The sequence below is a fragment of the Phalaenopsis equestris genome, unplaced genomic scaffold (genome assembly GCF_001263595.1).
Source record: "Phalaenopsis equestris unplaced genomic scaffold, ASM126359v1 Scaffold001307, whole genome shotgun sequence".
Taxonomy (NCBI): domain Eukaryota; kingdom Viridiplantae; phylum Streptophyta; class Magnoliopsida; order Asparagales; family Orchidaceae; genus Phalaenopsis; species Phalaenopsis equestris.
This window is the reverse complement of record NW_018165746.1, coordinates 820,579-841,532: the sequence shown is the minus strand read 5'-3', so window position 1 is coordinate 841,532 and position 20,954 is coordinate 820,579. Positions and strand designations below refer to the sequence as shown.

The window sequence follows — 20,954 nt, the reverse complement described above, 5'->3', positions numbered from 1 at the left end:
ATATATATATATTTAAAATTAGAATATCAGGAGAACAAATATTTTAAAATATCATTAAAATATTTTAAAATTTAAAATTAATATTTAAAATAAGTGCAAGTATTTATATATTAATTTGTAAGGAAATTAGCTAATCAAATTTGCAATTTTTTTTCTAAATAGTAAATGATAAATTATAAATTATGCTGAAAATATTTTCAAATTATGGGCGAATTTTTCATTTTTTTTTTTAATTTTTAGATAAAATTAGGCGTGCTGATGGACGAGTTTGTTTCCCGACAAAAATTTCGACCTCAAACGGATACCTGCTCCAATTTTATTTCTCCCCTTTTTAATCCGGCAATTATTCAGCCATATCCTTCTTGTTTCTTCGATCAAAGTATGAGATTATGGGGATTGGACTCTCGAAGCCCTAGGTTTTCGTCTTGATTGGGCTCACCTGCAATAGGAACTCGGCGCCAGATCTGCCTTTTTCTTTATCGTCAGCGAGGAGCTGGGGGCATGGATTCCGGACGGAGTGATCCTCGACCCCTGACGGCGGAGGAGGAGGCCATCAAGCTTAATACCGATTGCGTCTACTTCCTTGCTTCGCCATTGACTTGCAAGAAGGTAAGTTCTTGTTCTGATATATCTTAGTCTCGTTTTTTGCTTCCTATACTTTTTTTTTTGAGACCCTAGAAAAGGAATTGTGCTGGGATCCTTATCTCGAATGCAATGATGTTAGTGGGTTTGAGGCTTAGATGGTGCGACGCGAGTAGGCTAGTTTTTTTGGAGCTGTACGCTGGTGTTAGGGTTTGTTTTGTTGGTTGTTCGTGTTTAATGCTGTCGACGGTTTGGTTTCGAGGGGTATTTTGCGACGAGATATACGGTTTGGTTTCGCTTGTTTTTTTTTTGTTTTTTGTGCTTTGTTTTTTTATATTGATTTGAGATTTTGAGGTTTGCTCCGCAAGCCTGTAATAGCGATTGATGGCTGGGGTTTGAGATCGTTAATGGTGAGAGGTATTTATGCTCGATGCGTCTTCTCTGATTTTTTATTGCAGCGATGAAAGATTTGGAACGTAATTTGCGATTCAAATGCAGGCATTTCATGATTTAGATCTGTTCAAACTGAGTGGTTTCACGGTAAGTATTGCAAGTAAATTTAGAAAAAAAGTATTGCTTTGTTATGGTGGTTCCTACATGATAAGAGTAAAGCAGCACGCTAGTTACAAATGAGGCTTTCCTTGATATTTTGCGGAAGAGGTTATCCGTTTTGATTTTGACTGACCATCTCAGTTTTTCACCTCTTGTCCATTCATCTAAGTTTGCTAGAAACGATTGTTCATGCTTCAGAGTTGAGATCTTAATGGAAAAATGTCCATCAAATGTTTGTTCGGACCATGTCTTGTGTGATGCTTAGTTGTGTAGTTAACGACTTACTTTTTTTTTAACTTGAAATAAAAATAAAAGTTAATGACATCTTTGGTTTTGGTTTTTCCATTTCATTTTAAAGAAGCTTAAGCTAAAAAAAATTTATGCTGAGAAGTTTTCATTGTGAGGACATTAGCTTTAGTCATTTTTTTGTGTCTTTAGCTAATCAGATATCAAAGTTGGGGTGGATCACATCTAAACTATACCTTCTTTCATGAAGCCACTACTTATTTCCATTTTTAAGATATCTCTTTTGTGCCTGTCTTGACTGATGAATTCCATTTTTTATCATATTATAATTATTATATCGGGTTATTTTTATTTTAGTTGGACAAAATTTTGACTTAACATGAACCATTGAAAGAATTTTATGAGCTTAACACAATTCTTGATCTTTATGGTTTAAGAAAATTGTTAATGCATTAATTTTTTCTATTAACAGTATGTTTAAATTAAGGCGTTAACATTAAAATTTGAACCAATTAATTAAAATAGTTGATTAATTAAAACTCAAATAAACTTTAAAGATGCTAATCATGTAAGCTAAACCTCATCAATAAATTTCTTACTCAGGATTTTTCTTGCATTTGCGGATCATAGCTGTTGACAAAGGTTTATAAAAAATAGAGAAATAAGTACTTTGGGTCAACTTTGGCCATAAGGATGCATAATGAGTTAGCTCGACCCATATTGACTTCTTAGGTTCATAGACATATTATTTATAGAAGATTTAGTCATAAGACTTATGTGTATGTAAATTACCCGGGCCATTCTAAAGCAATTAATATGAAAGCAATAAACAAGTAACATGCTGAAAAGTGAACAAGCTAGCAAACAATACTTGACATAAATTGTTGAACGTTTTTAGCTAAGATCTATAATTATACATCCCATAGCCCACAAAATACAACTATGTTTTGCAACAATATACATCAAACTTAGATTTAAACAAGAATGAATGCTTTTGTCCTTGATTGCTCTAGTTTTACTCTAGATTTTTAATTACATTCATCACAACTTGAGCTTTATTTTTGTCTACACAATGTAGTATGCTGTCTTGAACATATATTGGAGCTAGTCAAAGATAGGGTTAGGTTGGATTCAAGTTGATTTGAGTTCGACCAACTTGAAACTGCATGACTCAATTCAAATCCATTTATTATACCTATCAAAATGTTTAACCTGAATCCAACACATGCACATTTGACTCAAACCTAACTTACCTAACTATTTTTTGTGTTAACACAATCCAACTAACTCGAATATAAGTTGTTGAGTGTCATCAATTGGTTAAGGCGAGGATGTATTTTCGACCCTAAAATTAAATGAGTTATTTTCAGGTTGATTTTTGGTTTTTCAGATCAATCAACTCAAAATATTAAGCAGGTTGACATTTTATACAAAACCCAGCCCATATAGTACTCAGGTCAAATCAAACCTATATTTTTTTAGTTGAGTCTGTCTCGGGTCATTATTGACACCTCTAAGGGTATAACGGTACTTCACATCACAAGAATGCAACCATTGTATATCCTCAAATTTATCGTACACTTAGTATGCTTATGAGTTAAAATTGTGCGGTACAAGGTGCTCCTTGAGGTCCATGTCAACACGTTTTGGCAAAACTTTCCATGAGGCGAAGGCTTCATTGGATCTTTGATGAGTTGTGTGACTCAACATGTTTGAGCACACCCCTTCGCAATAAGGAAGATATCAAATTTTAGGGTTAGGCGAAGGCTTCATTGGATCTTCAGGGCTGTTCCTGATACACCATTTTATTTTTTTTCAATTCATTAAAACTTAATCTAAGGCCGTTGCATAGACCTGCTGCTTGACCCCAGGTCTCACATAGTCCCACTCGCTGACTCCACTCTCTTTTCAACAGCACATTGCTGCCTTCCTGCTACAATGCCATCATCACCATTGCTGTCTTCCTAATTGTCCTCCTCTATCATATCTCCTCTTTCTACACCATCTCTCATATTCAGTTGGAAATATAAAAACTCCGGTATGAAAAATTAATATGCAAGTGTAAATTGGAGGGAATGAGAAGACATTCCTACTTGCAGTCCAACTATTGTCATAAAGTTATTAAATGTGGTAAAACAAAAGTAAGAAAAAACATTTTTTTTATTCTCATAAGAATTTTATGACACGTACTAAAGTGGTTGAGGAGGCAAAAGAGGAGATTCATGCATACATGATCAAACAATATCGAAGCAGCTGACACAATTACAATTTTATTATAGAGTAGATTTTATAATTGTGGCCTTAGTGGCAAATGTTCATGGTATTTTTTGGCACAACCATCAAATAGAGGTGAAAAAAGAGATTAATATTTGATGAAAATGGAGCATGGTAAGGATGATAGTGTGAGATAAGTTCATCGAATGTCTCCTTAAAATGCAAGGGAGGCTCGGATGTGTCTTTATACGGACATTAAAAGATTCTTCTTTGAAATTACTATTCCATTTAATGTGACAATTTTCCTATTATATTTCAACATGATTGATTCTATACGCTCCTATGGTTTAGTTCTTAAACTTTCATTTGTGTATGAGCTTAGAACTTAGGAATTGATGGAGGAATGAATAACATTGAGAAACTTAATTATGGATATTAAAAAAATTTGGACATATATTGGAATCACAATCTCGTCTGATGGTTAATCTGATATGAAAAGCTTTATCAACATACTAGTTACTAATCTCTACAATATTATTTCTTCGAAGTTGGTTAAAGCATTGGATCAGGTGAAGGAGTTAAAGTTTTTTTTTTTTTTTTTGATGGGGTTATAGAGCAGATTGTAGTGCATTTAGCTTTCTATGTTCTTACTAACATTGCTGGTGCATACAAGGCATTGGAAAATAATAGATAGAAAAGAGGAAGCATATGTACGTGCAACACATTAATCCTTGAAGACTTTGAAAAGTTTTTTGTGCACAGGAACGCCTTGACCATGGCAAAGAATACTAGCAGGTTCATTAATAATCATAGTTTGGCTTTGGCTTTGACAAATTAGTTTTCTAAGAAAGAAGTCTTACAACTTGCAATTATTGTATTTGTTACAACATATTAGAGTTTTCTAAGGAAGAACTCCTACGATTTGCAATTTTTATATTTGCTACAACTTATTTGACTTTACAAAGCACCTTGGAAGCAAGACATCCTTTTGGAGGCTGTCTTCCTCTACACATATTGGTTAAATTGAGTTTTGGCTTAGAAACTTGAAAGCAAAAAAGATAGGAAAATTATTTTGATGATAGATTTTGATTAAGCATGACTTATATAATAAGAATGGCTAAGCTCTCGGTCGTTTTAAGATTGATTGATGCAAAGAAAAAGCTAGCTATAGATTTCGTTTATAATGCACAATATTAATGAAGGAGCTGATAGCACAAAATTTAGAGAGGAGGAATTTTGCTATAAAGTAATTTTGGAAATAATTGATAAGTGGGATTATTAGCTTCATTGATATATGTATGCTGCATGATATTATCTTAATTTCAAATATCAATATGTTGAGAATTAGTCAATCAATTTAGTGATTAAATTTAATTTGTATTATTATATGAATAGATTGATGGTTGACTTCGCTATGAGCACAAGCGCAAAGGCTACTCTTCAACTTATAGCATTCAAAAATAACAATAAGCCAGTGATATAGTAGTGAAACATTCTCCAAATAATTTTTAACATTTACGAGCTAAGTTCTACCAAATTTGTATACTACGTTATTCATGTGTTTCTTAAAATTTGATTGGCAATTTCTTTCATGAAACTTCCATTGATGTGGCTGTTATGGCGGCTCTTAAGCACATTTACTCCTTTATTAATATAAGGGAAATTTAATCTTTTAGTATTTATTATTATGGGGTATAAATAGGGCTAATATGTTTAGGATTAGGGTATGCATTAGATTGTTGTCTTGAATTTTAGGATTAGACTTTGAGAGATATTTCCTACCTCTAGAATTGTAGGATTTGGGAGAGATCATTTACCTCTTGAAGTGTAGGTGCTCATCTTTTATGTTTTCGTGTGAGTTTTGTGGTGTTGTATTACTTTAATTTGAGATTGGTGAAATGAAATATTTGTTTGCCCTAATATATGTAAAAAAATCGGTTCTGTTTTTACAAAATTGGTATTAGAGCATTCGATTCCGAAAATCTACGAGATAAGCGCTTATAGAGTTTCAAATATCACAATACAATCATGGTCGAGCTAGTTGGGAAGCAACGAGGAGATCGCGACATGCCTTGTGAAAATATAGTCGATCGCAATTGAGCTAGCTGGTTATCCACTATAGATTGTGGCGTGTCCTAATTGCAAAAAATTGTGATACCTTCATGAGACACGTTAGGATCGTGGTGAGCATTGGAAGCCAACGTTGGGTCGTAGTGAGTGCCCTAGTCACGAAACAGATGTGGTTTAAGGACTATCGCAGTATAGACACGATTAGTTTGAGGTAGAGCTCATGGTACATATGCACTAATATAGTCGCAAGCAACGACCAAACCTACTGATACAACTGCGATTTTGTATTCAAAAGCAATCACACTAATCCACTGCACCTCTATGATAAAAATCATCCCGGGAATAATGACAGCCAAGAAAATCGATGCTTTTGAGAAGAAATTAGAGAAATTTTTTAAGCCACATCAGATCTGAAATAGATGAGTGTTTCTCGTCCATAAAGGAACATTTTTCGTCCATGGAAGGGCAGTTTGAGCGATGAATCACGGTTCTAGAAGAAATGACAAAGAAGATCATGGAATTTTACACAAAATCACCCCCTCCCCACCCAACCCCACCCTCTTCCCCCTTTCCTACTTTTGTGGGATTGAGCGACGCGGTTGAGAACGGATGCAAGCAACAACTATTAGAAGGATTCACGCGACATTAGGGCAGCATTGCTACTTTAGGTAAATTGGGAACTACAATATCAAGTGAAGGAATCAAAAGTGAACTGGGGCAACAACACTTGGAAGAATAGAGCAACATTCAAATAGCTAGAATAAACGAAAATAGGCATGATCGAGTGAAGGAGTTAGGAGCGGATTTGATAGGCAACATCTAGAGTGAATTGCACGACATCTTAATGTTTGGGGCAAGTGACAAGTGACAGAACAAGACGAAGTGCAATTCAGGGTTGGGGAAGATAACCTAAATAGGGAACCACATTGGGCGGGATCCCAGAGGACTGGAGGAGGGCTGCTTCCAATCGCATCCATGTCTTTTACTACGATAACTTTCCAGAAGGAAGGTGATTCATGAGTAGTGATAGAAACGAGACATGTGTAGAAGAGCATAGGAGTTTGTAAAGGACTGATTTTGACACTACAGAGTATTCAAGTGGGAGACAAGTTGGTGGTGCTTCACGGTGAATCTAGTTTGTGCAAGACTTTGGTTATGCTCAAGACATTGGCGATGGCAATTCAATTCACAGGGTTGGGATTCTTGATTAAGTTGCATAACATGGAAGAGACTCGTGATACGGAGTTGACATAGATTTTGGTGGTCGATGAGCTATTGGATGAGTTGTTTAGAGTGACGATATTCTTAATGATCGACTTGAATTCAAGGTTCCAACAGATTCAGATGCAGCCAAAGGATTTTCACATGGTTGCGTTTTGAATTCGTGAGGGTCACTAAGGATTTCTAATTAAATGGAAAGGACTGCTAGATAATGACACGGCGTGGAATCCATACGACATGATTCAACGACAGTTTTTTTTTTCCATCTTGAGGACAATATGTCTTTTTGGGAGGGGAGTAGTGTTATGTAAGCGTTTAAGGGTAATTTAGTACTTTTTCAGCCTTAGGGCAACTTATTCTTTTAGTATTTATTATTATGTGGGTATAAATAAAGCTAATATGTTTAGGGTTAAGGTATGCATGGGATTATTGTCTTGAGTCTTAGGGTTAGGATATGGGGGAGATATCCCACCTCTCGAATTGTAGGACTTGGGAGAGATCGCTTACCTCTCGAATTATAGGTGCTTATTTTTTATGTATTCATGTGAGTTGTGTGATGATGTTTCATTTCGATTTGAGATTGGTGAAATGAGATGTTTGTTTATGCTAATTTCTATGGAATAAATCGGTTTGGTTTGTATCAATGACTTCACATAAAAATTTTAATGGATCTTTATTGTATTGGATTCCTTTTTTTCCTTGAAAGTCCTTATCTTAGGACTTTTATATTCTCACAACAAAAGTTCTATTGGGTGAAAAGCATACAACGCCACGTTCAAAGTTAGAAGATGATAGCTAGGCTTTATTCATTCAAAAGATATAACCATACAAGATACAATGGGTCCTATACATAGTGGTGACCAAAGAAACCCAAGATTCATTGGAGGCATTGGTTATGTGTCAAAAGGGGAGATAAATGGAATGTTTGTGGAGTTTGAAGAAACGCTTTTAGGGTTTCGAGGATTTATATAAATTTTAATGATCAAAGGATTAATCTAAGAGGGTAATTCAAGAAGTTTGTCAGGAGTAAAGAATAAAGGTGGGAGGCATGTGGGAGAGAAAGTGGGGTGGATGTGAAATATCGTGGTAAAAAAATGAATGGGAGATCAACTAGTGTGGTCACAGCTAAGTGGTAGTGAAATGATAATAAAAAAAATGCTAAAAGAGGTTCAAATTGTTATTATTCAACTTGTATTTTTTCGCCTTCATATACATAAGGCCAAAATAACTTGAGACAGTAGTAGAAACATATTAACTTTATATTTATTTCAATGTCGTATGAAACACGAGTAAAAAATGAAAATACATAATAAAGAGAAGAAAAGCATGTCATGTGATCTTCTATATACATAAGAACTAGACTCGATGATTGTGTTTGAACTCTATGCAATGAGTTGAAGGTGCCTTGAATCAATATCTTATAATATGGTTAAACACCAGAAAACTACAATCTCCATGCAGGTAGAATATCTACTTAAAGTTGTGGTTGATGATGAATGGTCAATGATGAGTCCATTGAAATCAAAATCTAGTGGTGTTAAATCAGATTTATGTGTGGGTTTCAGGTTTTACCTGAAATTGACACAGCCTAAGATTATGTGATCCAAACTCCAACCTAAAATTAATCGTGTAAAAAGTTTGTGACCTAAACCCAAGCCGCTCTCAACATGATTGATCCAAACACAACTCCTGTGATCCATTAGTGAGTCAGCTTTGTGTCACATTTGGTTTGATGGGTCAATCTGAACTTGAACAAAAGATTTAATTTGGTTAGAATTCTGACCTGAAGTCGACTCGAAAATTAATCATATCAACGAGAATCGAGTTTGGGTCGGGCTGGCGTCTCTGGTCAATTTTTGACACCCCTATCACAATCTAGTACATGATGTTATCAAAGAGGTCAAAATCAAAATTTTTTTTAAGTTGATGCTTGACTAGATGGGATACCGAAGAGGGCGACGTGTTGTTGTGAGTTTTTTTTTCCATATAGTAGGGGCATGTTGAAATGCTTCAGGGTTTGAAGATAAAAGGAGGAGAAATATAGCGTGATGGTGTGCGGTAGATTGTGGGTGTAGGATTGGAAATGAATGCATTGAGAGGATATGCAAGGGTTACAAGAGTGAGTTGCGGACATGATAGTGGGTCATGATGGGGAGGATGCGCTCATAACTATGAGGGCCTTGATGGGGAGGATGTGCTCATAACTATGAGGGCCACGATAATGGCTACGTATGGGTTGGACGCCCATGATGATTTTGAATGGTGATGCTCATGACCAGTGAGGTCTGATATGTTCAAACCAGTTGATGGCATGCACTACTTATACCGCTCTTATGCAGTGCATGCAAGATTGGAGGTAGACTGCATGCAATATGCTAGAGCTTGATTTGTGAGTGAATCCGAGATATGAGATTTTGGAATGTGGGATGCAGGATAGATTTATGTTTGTTAAGCTTAGTTTTTTTGGGGACTGGTTAAGATTATGTATTAGATGCCAAATTAATGAAGGAGAAAAGTAACTACACTACACCATTGTTTAAAAGGGAGTTCCGAGCTCATGTCTTGAAGGGCACCTCTAATTGATGTGCTCAAAAACTACCATGAGGCTTAAGCCTCACCAATCGCTATGAGCAATCAGGCTTACGTCTCTTTTATCGAATGCTTACGCCTTGGTATTTTATAACTTGAAGTGTTTGAGGTAGTTCCTTAGTTAGATTATATAAAAAATATATATTATATTTTATTAGAGGAATTTACCCAGATAACCACAATTCTTATGTATTTTTTTATCCAACTAAACTAAAATATTTTCTATTGTAACTAATCCCTAGCATCACATCAAAAGTACTACTAATTCTAATTTTTGTACGGTAAAACACACAGTTCAGGCATGTGTTTTTATATGATAATAAAATCAAAATGTTATCTCAAGTAAGTATCAAAATTTTGGTGTTAGATATCATAAGAATTGTTTGACTCAAAATGTCAAAAGGTACTTTAATTATGACTTAATTGTGTAATTAATTAATTAATCTATTTTAAATTATATGATATCTAATGTTAATTATTATAAAGAATAATAAAAAAATGTAGTGATTAAAGAAGATTTAGATTCTAATGACCAGAGTCAGATGACGATTAAATTCATGTATTAGATGATTTTTTTGAAGATGATGGCAGTTAGGATGAAACTATTGTGAATCTTGGTCCTTATAATTTATTTATATGTTAAATGATTGGTAATTTTAAATTTCATTTTATATCAGCATTTAATATTGAGATTTAAGGTTTGTCTTTATGAAAAACTTAAAAATATATACTGATAGTTTATGTTTTATGAATTATTTTAGTTTCCGATTTCGCTTTTTCAAACCTGGCATACACAATTTGGAGAGATTAACATGTATAGTTCTAAAGACAGGTCAATTTGTTATAAATAATTTCATTTATTCAATTATCAATCATTAAAACATTTACAATATGTAACCCTATTTATTGAATCAGGGTTATAGATAATATGACAAAAGCTGAGCTGTAATTAAGCCGCTGACTTAGGTTGGCTTTTTACCATATGACAATTTGTATTTCTCATCTTTCAATAACCTGTCTTCTTAGTGCAATCTTGAAGATATTGACCTGGCTATTGTTGAGCTTTGATTTTGCGAGTTCGACTAACATGCGTTTAAATCATTCTTTTTTTTATTTATTTCTGAGATTGCCATGGAGGCTTTGTAATTTAGCTGATACCTTTTCACTTCTGCATTTCTTTACCTGTTAAATTTCATCAAGGTTCTTACCATTAGTCTTCATATAGGGAAGTGAATGTGAATATCGCCACAGTGAGGATGCTAGGATTAACCCCAGGGACTGCAAATTCTGGTTAAGTGGCAAATGCTTGAATCCAAAATGCTTTTTCCGTCATCCGGTTAGTTTGGTTTCAAATTTTCATTAATGCTACTATAATATGTAGAGAAAGTATCAAAATGGTCCCATGCCTCTTTCACCGTGGTCATTTTAGTCACAGAGCCTTGTAAAAGTGTCAATTTATTTCCTATACTCTTTTTATGTGAGCTAAAATAATATCTTTGAGGATTATTTCAGCCTATATTAAAAGAGTTTGTAAACTATTTTGACATTTTTATAGGCTCTGGAATTAAAATGACCCCATGTGTATAGTCAAGAGACTATTTCAACACTTATACTCATAATATTCGAAAATCTAAATAAAAAGTTGGTAGTTGTATCTCTTTTTTTCTTTGCATTGCAAAATGTGTCATATTCATCGAAGTCAAATTTTTCTATGATTGGGACACATTAACACAAAAAAATGCAATAGCTAGTTTCTATAGTCGTCATAGAAAGTTAGATTTCCTTCGCATGTCACATTCATTATTGCTCTTTTTGCAGCCACTTGATGGGATGATTGTAAGTCCCAGGACTACTTCAGCGAAAACTGCTGCTTTTTCACATGTGCCTCCATCCATGCCGTTACCAATGGCAAAGTTTTTTACTTATAATTTTGGCAGAAACAATGTTCCCTGTTACTACTATCTAAAGGGTGCCTGTTTGAAAGGTGACAAGTGTCCTTTCATGCACGGACCACCATCTGCTGCTAATCCCGTAGCAAAGCAGAATGTGAAGATTTCTGCACAAATCGCTATGCAATTAGAAACATCTGAAAAAGATGCTGCAAAAATCACAGAACGAAAGAATCAGCAGAACTTGCCTGCTGCATTGAACATTGGTGCTGAAAAGCTAGCTAATGGATCTCCTTCATTACGAGAAGGCGGTCGGGCTGTGGAGAGCACCCCAGGATCCAGAAATGGGCTTGCTAGATCTCAGACAACTTATGATCCTGTTAGAAGTAGCAGCAGTTATTCTTCATCTCAGAATCTTCATGTTCAGCCTGATAGGCAGAGAACGGAGGCTGGTGAAATGTTTATGGAATCTTCTGAAGTTGGCTACGCTGAACTGGAAAGCCCTTTAAATCATCAACTTCAGTCTCCACTTCGGCATCACCATGACGCCCAGGCTGCCGAGGAGGTTTTCAGAGATTCTTCTCCTGGATTTGATGTTCTTGTTGATCATGTTGTGAGGGATACTGATTACTTTTACGAGCAAGATTGTTTCAGAGGTGTAGTTACTGAAGGAAAAAGAAATGTCAACCGTGAAGAAGATTATGACCATTATCTCTCTGATTATGAGTCTTCTACTAGATTGGATAGGTTTAGACATGATAGAGCTGGTGACTTCCATTATGGCATTGAGCAGAATGGTGACGATTGGGATCAACAAATGATTTCTTCTGCTTTTGAGAGGTTGTCTGATAGACCATTATACACTGAAAGAGGTTCGTCGCGGAGGCTCAGGAGTCCTGATGAAATGGATGCATCAGATCTCCGTCATCGGCTCAGGAAGCAAAGAAGGCAAAATGGCTATTTTTCTGCCACGAGTTCTGTTCATTACAACGAACCCTACGGGAAACATGATAGGAACATGAGAGATGGATACCATGCACATAACTCCTACAAGAAGAAGGATAACCCTCTTCATGGTAGCGCCATTAACACTCGCCTGAGAGGTAGAATTACACTCCCCAAGCAACCCTGCCCAGAAATTCGTTCCGATTTGCCTGTTAGACCATCAGGTAAATATAGAAGTCTTGGACAGAGATTGGGTTGGAGACCAACTGCGGAATCTTTTGCCAATCCAAGATACTTTGGTAGGCAACAGAAATCAAGAGATGCTGTGGATCTTCTAGACTTCATTGGTCCAAGAAGACTTGAAGAGCTGAAAGGCGCCAAGGCAGATAGAAACTCTCAAGGCCACTCAAGGCTTCGAGATTCTGAAGCTTCTGTTGAATTTGAAGGCCCTAAGCCACTGAGCATTCTTCTTAAAAGGAAAAGAGAGTCTTTGTCTGAGAATCATGCAATATCTGGTGGCTGCAATGATAGAGTAACTGCTGAGGATGAACAAATAAATTATGAACAGAAAGATGCTGGAGATGAAACAGTAGCTCGAGATGCCATGGAAGACGGAGAAGAGCCGGATTATTCCGATCAGAAAGATGGTGAATATTATTGTGCTACAGTGGAAGGTGGAGATTCCAAGAGGGAAGATGACTACGTCGGCGGTCTAGATGCAGATCTAGATCCTGAAGAAGATGAAGATGACTTCGCTAAGAAAATTGGCTTAATTTTCACTTAATATAACGATAATGGCTAGGCTTTTGGTAGCTATTGTGCTTGGGAAGTCCTTAGCAACACCCATAGTTTTTCTAATTTTCTAAGTTGATTCTGTACTAGCGCGGGCCAGAGCGTTTGCTTTTGTAGTGATTATTCTTGCTCTTTGATAAGAGAAGGTTGTGTTAAGATTGTAGGAGTGTAATTTTAGTGCTAGTGAATTTGGTGGCTGCAAAGATGAGGGTTCTTTCTTCCCTTAGTTTCTGAAATGGTTATTTGTAACATGTTACAAATGTTACAATACAAGATGGTGAAAATTTTATTAAGTTTTTCACTGTTTAGATTATTGGATTCTGCTTGATGCATCTTCACTTGTTATAGCTAGTGCCCATTCCCATTATATATATATATATATATATATATTTGTGTGTGTATGTGTGGCGTGCAGCCATATTTCTATCAATTTGTACCTTAGAGATCATATGGGATCAAATTTATATGATAGAGGGATTGAAGTAGAGAAATGTGGTATATTATGGAATTAAAGTCACTGTATTTTTCATTGAATTCGGTCTTTATTAGAATGTGGTGCTGGAAGATATGCTGATAATGCAATGATGACAATACATATAATACATATGATAATTTTCTTTCCAAATTCCCCCATAAATTGCTTGGACATTTTTGGGGCATTTGAAAGACAAATTAGAAAAAAATATGAACTTGTTCATGAGTTTGTATTATATATTGTACTTCAATTTTATTTAAAAAAAAAACAAAAAAGCTATGAACTCATGTATTTGTGCATTTTATGATTAAATCATTGAAAATTGGAAAGGCAAAAAAAGTATGATTGGCTTTTATTATGAATTTAGATGTTTGGGTGGATGTCTGCTGAAAGAAGGTCACGTGATAATTTTTGTAAAGACGACAAGTTATGATGTATGCAAAATTCTCATTGGAGTCGTTAATAAAGTTTAACACTCCTTGTTGACAAAACCTCATGTTAGGAGCCACAATGGTGGATGGGGATCTCACTTTTTCTAATACACCTTTCTAGGGAGCTTGAATCTCATCTTAATTGAGGATGCCTCTCCAAATAACTTGGGATTACATAGCATGCTATTTCTATGCTGGGCTAATCAAAATTTTCTCACTTTTATTAGGGGGACTCATTTCTAGGTCACATGTTGACATTAACTCAGGCTTTGATATCAATTTAATAAATGATAGTTGAGAGTGAAAGGTCCATACCACAATAAATTGTAAAAAAAGGTGAGAACATAAATAATATCTACTATCAAAAGTTACTATTTCATTATTTTAGCAAAATATTGGTGTTTCCAATGTAAGACCTCTAGAGAGTGTCTATTCTTCATTTCTGCTACTTCATTTTGTGTCGGTGTGTATGTACATGGTTTGATGTTGTTTCCTTTGGACTGATAAATATTTCCCAAATGCTTTGTTGGTATACTTTGGTCCATTATTAGACCTCAATACCTTGAGTACCGCACAATATTGAGTCTGAATCATCTTGTGGAAGTCCTTAAAGCAAGCAATCACATCACTTATATTTTTCATCAAAATATAACCAAGTAACACGAGAAAAGCAATTAGTAAAGGTTACAAAGTATTAATAAACATTCATAGAATTCGTAGAACAAGGTCCTTAAATATTAGAATGTATCAATTCAAAACCATCATAATTCATGTTCTCAAAACTGATATAAGAGCTCATAGTGAGCTTGTCAAACTCACAAGCATCTAGAAACAATGTGTCCTAACCACAACATCTAAGTGTGTGTGCAAGGAAGTGCGAGTAAAAGAATGGCGTATGTTTTGATGAGGTTGACCTCAGCTCCATCTTAAGGATCCAAGGATTCTAAGAGATACCACCAAATACAAGTTTTGTATGAACAAAAGTTTTAAAATATTGACCATGTGTTTGGTCCAAGCTAAGGAGGAAAAAGTTTCAAAATAGATCTTTAAAATATGATGCATAAGGTATATAAAAATATAATATATTTTATTTTTAAAATAGGTCTTAAGAGAAGAAAAAACCTAAGTGACGCCTATTAGATTCCTTGAAACCTTAGCACAACATATGCATGATAATCACGATGTGTTAGTTGACATTATCCGCCGAGACATCCTCGCGAGCAATGCTTGTTAACGCATCATGATCAACAACGTGTCACCCAACTAATGTGCAAGATTTGTTGCCGAGACAATCAGGGATTGCACATACAGATGCAAAGTGATCCAGTGTATTGTGATCACTTCATGGAGATAGGAGTGATCTCCAGATAACAAATATTTGTCACAAGTATATGACGACATATAGTAATGACAAATATGCCAACAATGCAAAGATGAAAATGCAAGACAAATTGTACAAGTGATGTTGTACTTAGCTACCTATGGTATAGGACACCATAGGGGGGTTAGCTTCAATAGTGACCAAACACACAAACAAATGACAGACACGCACAATATGTAATGCATCTATGAAAACACACGCGCCATGCAAAAAGATGTGCTCATGGAAATGTTGGACGTTACCGTGGGTTATGGGTAGTAGGACTCGTACACCAAATAGGTTCAAAGGCTAAGGAGCGTGACCTGGGCGAGGTGCGAAAAATGTACCCGAATGGAGATACATTGTACACTAGGTGGGTCAGAGGCTTGGAAATGTGACCTATGTCAAGGACACGATGTGAAATACCTACGATGTTCCTGAGTGGTGTCGTAAGAAGTTAAGTAGTGTAATTCTCATTAGGAAGAATTACACACGAAGTAGGCTTGATATATACACCATCCCTGAAGAGAGCACAATAGTGTTTGGGGTGGGTGATCGCGTACCTAATGCTTATGCACAGTATAACAATAATTTTTATGGTATTTTTTATTTATATTTCCTTATTTTGCAACAAAACAAAAAACTTGATCTTGAAAAAAAATAAGAATTTAACCTTTTAATTTATATATATTTATATTAGGAAACTACGCAAGTATACGCATCGTTATCAAGTAATATAGGACTTTTTGATTAAGACCTGAATATCGAACCCACAGGGAGATTATGCAATATGCATTTTTTAGAAAATTTTTCTATTTTTAAAAAGATAATTACTTAAACTAAAAATGATTTTTGCAGGAATTTAAAATTTAAATATTTTTGGTATTTTTGATATTTTAACGAAACAGTAACAACTTAAAAAGATAACTAAAGTTTTTGTAGAAGAAAAGTACATAATATAAAAATATTTTTCTTCTTATCATGAATCAGTAATAAGTATAGGAATTCTATTGTGAAAGTATGCAAATTGTGTTGTGTTAAATAGGAGCAATAATATTTTTTATCCTTACTAGAGATGCTATAAAGAACATTGGCTAATTTAAAGTTTCAATAATTATGAAGACCGGCTAGGCAGGGAAGATACTAGCTCTCACTCTATAGTTCCCTCGATTTCCTCCACCTGGGGGCTAACATTCTCGTATCATAACCTAAAATAATGAACCAAGTTGGGGACTTTAACCTGTCATTTAAAGTCCTCTAACTCTACACCCAACAATAAATATTTCTCTATTTATTTGCACTCAATCATATGAACTACATTCTCATTCATACAACCTCATGTGATTCTTTTCAATTGTTGACTGAAACAATACCAGTCTGGTTCTTACATGTTCTCACAACAAATTTTAACATCTAGATTGGCCAAAAAAACTACTCAGAATCCATGGAGAAAATAAAACCACACTTTAGTTTAAAAAAAGAAATCATTGTCAAACCAACAACAAGTCTTGATTAAAACCAAAAGTAGTCTAAAACAAAAAGATAAAAACTTATCTCAAGTCCTCCACCAAACTCTTGAAGTTCCTTTGAATTTCTTCTCTTTTACAATCACTCGAAACAAAATAACAAAAAGAATAAAGCAAATAAAAAATAGTTCCTTAAAATCTCTCTGAATTAACTCTCCAGAGAAGAACTTTCAAAACTTGCCAATATTTTCATGACCCTTTTCCAAGTCCTCTCTTCTTTCTTTTATAGTTTTCCAAGAGGTGTTTTGGGATCTCTTCAAAATGTGTCTTAATTCGATGTATTTTCCCAAAAGATGCATCCTTTCATGATAATTTTCGTCCATGGCGGTTACAACCACCTATTAAGCCAATGGGTGCATCAAAAACCTCTTTGAAATTTGTGAAAACCGATTTTACTCGTCTAGGAACTGCCACTAGCACTTGAGCACGGGGTCTTGGCGCTTAGGCGCGACCTTCTCTGTTTAACCGGGGTTTAGGCGCCAAAACTCTTTTGCACATTTTTTCACCTTTTTGCTCCAAATTTGATCATTTTTCACTCCTTTAAGCATTTTTTTCATTTTTACTTGCATCTGCAAAAAAAACAAAAAAATACATTCTATTAAAGCGCAATATCTTAAAAATAGGTATAAATATGTGTCTAAAAACATTATATATTTTAGGTATATCAGTGGGCAAGAGAAAACATAGATTCAGGTCAGACTTCAAGCATGCAAGTCATGAACATACAAGATGTTATACAAAACAACATTCAGGAGTGTAAAAAGTGCAAATGTAAACACATAGGATGTGGTGCAAAGTGATATTTGAGGATGTCAAGAAGCAGATGCACGAAGTTTTGTGCTCGAGTGGGGCTTAAATACCCACTATAAGCATATGAAAGTGTATGCTTACATGTACACATCAAGATGCTAATGTAAATGTGCTAATGTAGGCAATGTGAAAACATGCAATAATGTGACATTCAAGGGAGATTTGTTGGTTGATATGATCGGGTCAGAGACAGCTGATCGATCAAATCGATGGAAGCGGTCGATCTATTGATCGGACCGGTGGCATTTGATCAATCGTTTCGACAAAAATGTTTCATCGAGATGATCGGGACGATGGCTGCTGATTTATCGAGTCAACGAAAATGGTCAATCTAGAAGATCAAGTTGATGATGGTTGATTGGTCGAATGGTCAATCAAGATGATTAGGTTGATCGCGACTGATTGGTCGAGTCGACGAAAATTTTCGATCGAGGTGATTGGGCTGGTGGTGGCTTACCGGTCGAGTCGACGAAAATGGTCGATTAACCAATCAGGTCAGTGGTGGCTGATCAATTGAGTTAATGAAAATGGTCAATTAACACAATCAAACTAGTATCGATTGAGATATTCAAACCACTGGCGGTCTACCAATCAAGTAGATAGAAATGGTCAATTGATCGTGGGAAGGGGGCCAGTGCCGGCAAATCAATCAAGTCGATAGAATTGGTTGATTGACGACCAATCAGGCCCGACGCTGTCGATTAGGCCGGATGAGGCATACGACCAATCGACAGTGCATGCAAAAAAGAATATTTTTATGCAAAATTTTAAATCATGCAAGGAAACACACATGAATGCAAACAGATGCATAAAATTAAACCTGATCAAGTTCAACGATAAATCAGTCTCAACCTAACGATCTCACTATAGCCTATGGTAGTATAGTAGTAAATTTGTTGGTCGATCACAGTGCGAATTGTCGATCGACTGCCTCCATTTGCTTGACATATCACAAAGGATTTTCAATAATGGGAACCATTTTAGTCAAGGAAATGAAAAAATCACAGGGATTTCAGTTCTCTAGACTCAAATGTGTTTCATTCTTCCCATCAAAAGAATGAAACCACCAACCCAAATGAGGAAATGTCAGAATCCCAAATTTTGATGGTTTTGGAGCTAAGATTAGGTAGGCTTTGCTCATGAATTCATTGAGGATCACAAGAGAACATGTTATTAACTTATGGAGCTTTCTCTAAGATAGAACCTAATCCTAGGATCTTTATCACAAGACCTAAGAAGACTTGCTAAAAGAAAATAACAAGAAATCAAAGAATTCTCCCCTTCGCGATGGTTAGAGAAGTGTTTTCTTTGCTTGCTCCTCGCTCCGACTTTGCTAATATGAAGCTCTCCTTCTTCTTCAACGGAGCTCCTCCAAGGACCTTCCTCACACAGTCAAGGAAAATGGTAGAAGAGGAAGATGAATGTGAAGAAGAGTGTTAACAGAATAAGTAGAAGAAGAAGAAGAAGAAGAAGAAGTTAAAGCTGAATGAGAGGAGGAGGAAGAAACTTTTCTTTCTTATTTTTTTCAGGAGCTTTCTACCTCAAGAAGGCAAAAGAGTTCCCAAAACCAAGCCAAGAAGAGGAACTAGCCTTACTGCTTTTTCGATGAAAAATGGATGTTGCTCTTCTCCTCCAAATGTCTCTAAGTGTCTAAAATGGTGGTCATATGGTCACTTCTTCCTCACATATGCATATCTTTCCATTATTCAAGAAAACATGCACTTTTCAACTGCTTAGTGGGCTTCCAAGCCTAGATTTATGGAAATCTCGAGAAAAAAAAGATTTGAAAGTGGACCGGTGCCTTAGCACTGGGGTTGGCTCCTAGGCATTAGGGCCTAGGCTTTGCCTGGCTATCGACTTTTCGCGATCTTCAAATTGAAGCTATTTTGGGTGCTTAGGCACCAAGGCCCAGCGCCTAAGCACCCAGACTGGGCAACAGCTTTCCAAGTGCCAATTTCGTGGCCCGTGGGGGCTACCTTAGACATTTAGGCATCGTAACCTAGCTATGGTATTCTAGTTCTTCAATTTTATGGCCCGCACGGACCTTTTTGAGCGTCTAGTCACTTGGGGTTTGGCTCCTGAGTCCAGTGCCATCTTTGCATGCTTACAGTTTTGTAGCCCATGGGGTCTATTTTAGGTTCCTAAGAGCCAAGATTAGAGCCTACGCGTTGGGGCCCAACGCCTGCTTTTCACTCTTTCAATTTTGTGGCTCGAGGGGGTTGTTTTGGGCACCATGGTGCTGATGTGGCTAGGTAAATCCCAATTTGTGCAGAAAATGTCCGACGAAGGATTTTCGTGATCTGTAAGGTATGAGAGAGTATGTATGACTAAAATATAGTCTTATAACTCTAAAAATGAATATTTTTGTACGTCTTATATTAGAGACTTTAATGTCAACAGACTCCCTAAACCACTACTTGGGTGTATCGCTCCAAACCCTGATCTTCCCAGAAATGCATGCAGGAGGGTTTTACAGATTTCTCGAGTTACAGAGAGCTACGTAAGAATTGTTGAGAAATTATATCTGTTGTTGTGGTATATATATAAATCAAACAAGAGAACGATCGACGAAGCAAAAAATAGAACGAGAAAAATTCACACCAGAAAAATAGTAACACAGCGGAACACACATATTTATGTGGTTCGGCAAATTGTCTACGTCCACGGAGTTGCAAAGAATTTTATTACTTGAGGAATTTACACCAGTCGATCGTCTCGACTTATAAGAGTAATTTCTCACCTCGTTGCTCTCTCTTCTTCTCTCTCTTTTCTTCTCTCTCTACACCGATATACACCAAAAAAACTCTACACTGAGATACACCGAAGAAGACAAACTTACAAGAGAAATAAACTCAATTTCTCTTCTACCACAATCCACCAGGAAGAAGCCAAGGGAAAACAACCTTCTTCTTCTTCTTTCTACCGCAAGGAACTACACCTTGCACTTTCTTCCTCTATCCCGAAGAAGCCCAAAGAAGCACACAAAAAACGTGACTTTGTAAACTGAAGGAGAGTCGTCTGAAGCCTTTTATCACGAAGAGGAGGAAGCAAATGGATGCTTCACCTCACAATAGAGGAAGGAGGGAATAGTTGGCGCCTATGGTTCGCGACTGGACGAAGCAAAGCTTAGCTTTGCACGTGCGGGGGTATGGGGAGGCGCCGATTCGCAAAATAAGAGAAGCGGTAGTGGGATCAGAAGGCGAGAGGTGGGATCGGGATTAGGCTCCAACACAACAAATCTCTCACTTGGAG

At 36.1% G+C, this 20,954-nt stretch overlaps 1 protein-coding gene across 1 annotated transcript; it reads left to right on the top strand.

Moving 5' to 3' along the window:
- Positions 1-272: 272 nt before the first annotated feature.
- Positions 273-13,416, top strand: LOC110033907 (zinc finger CCCH domain-containing protein 32-like). The gene is made up of 3 exons (XM_020738066.1): positions 273-609; positions 10,700-10,810; positions 11,293-13,416. The coding sequence occupies exons 1-3, from the start codon at positions 502-504 to the stop codon at positions 13,090-13,092; spliced, it is 2,019 nt and encodes a 672-aa protein (XP_020593725.1). The 5' UTR covers positions 273-501; the 3' UTR covers positions 13,093-13,416.
- The last annotated feature ends 7,538 nt before the right edge of the window (positions 13,417-20,954 follow it).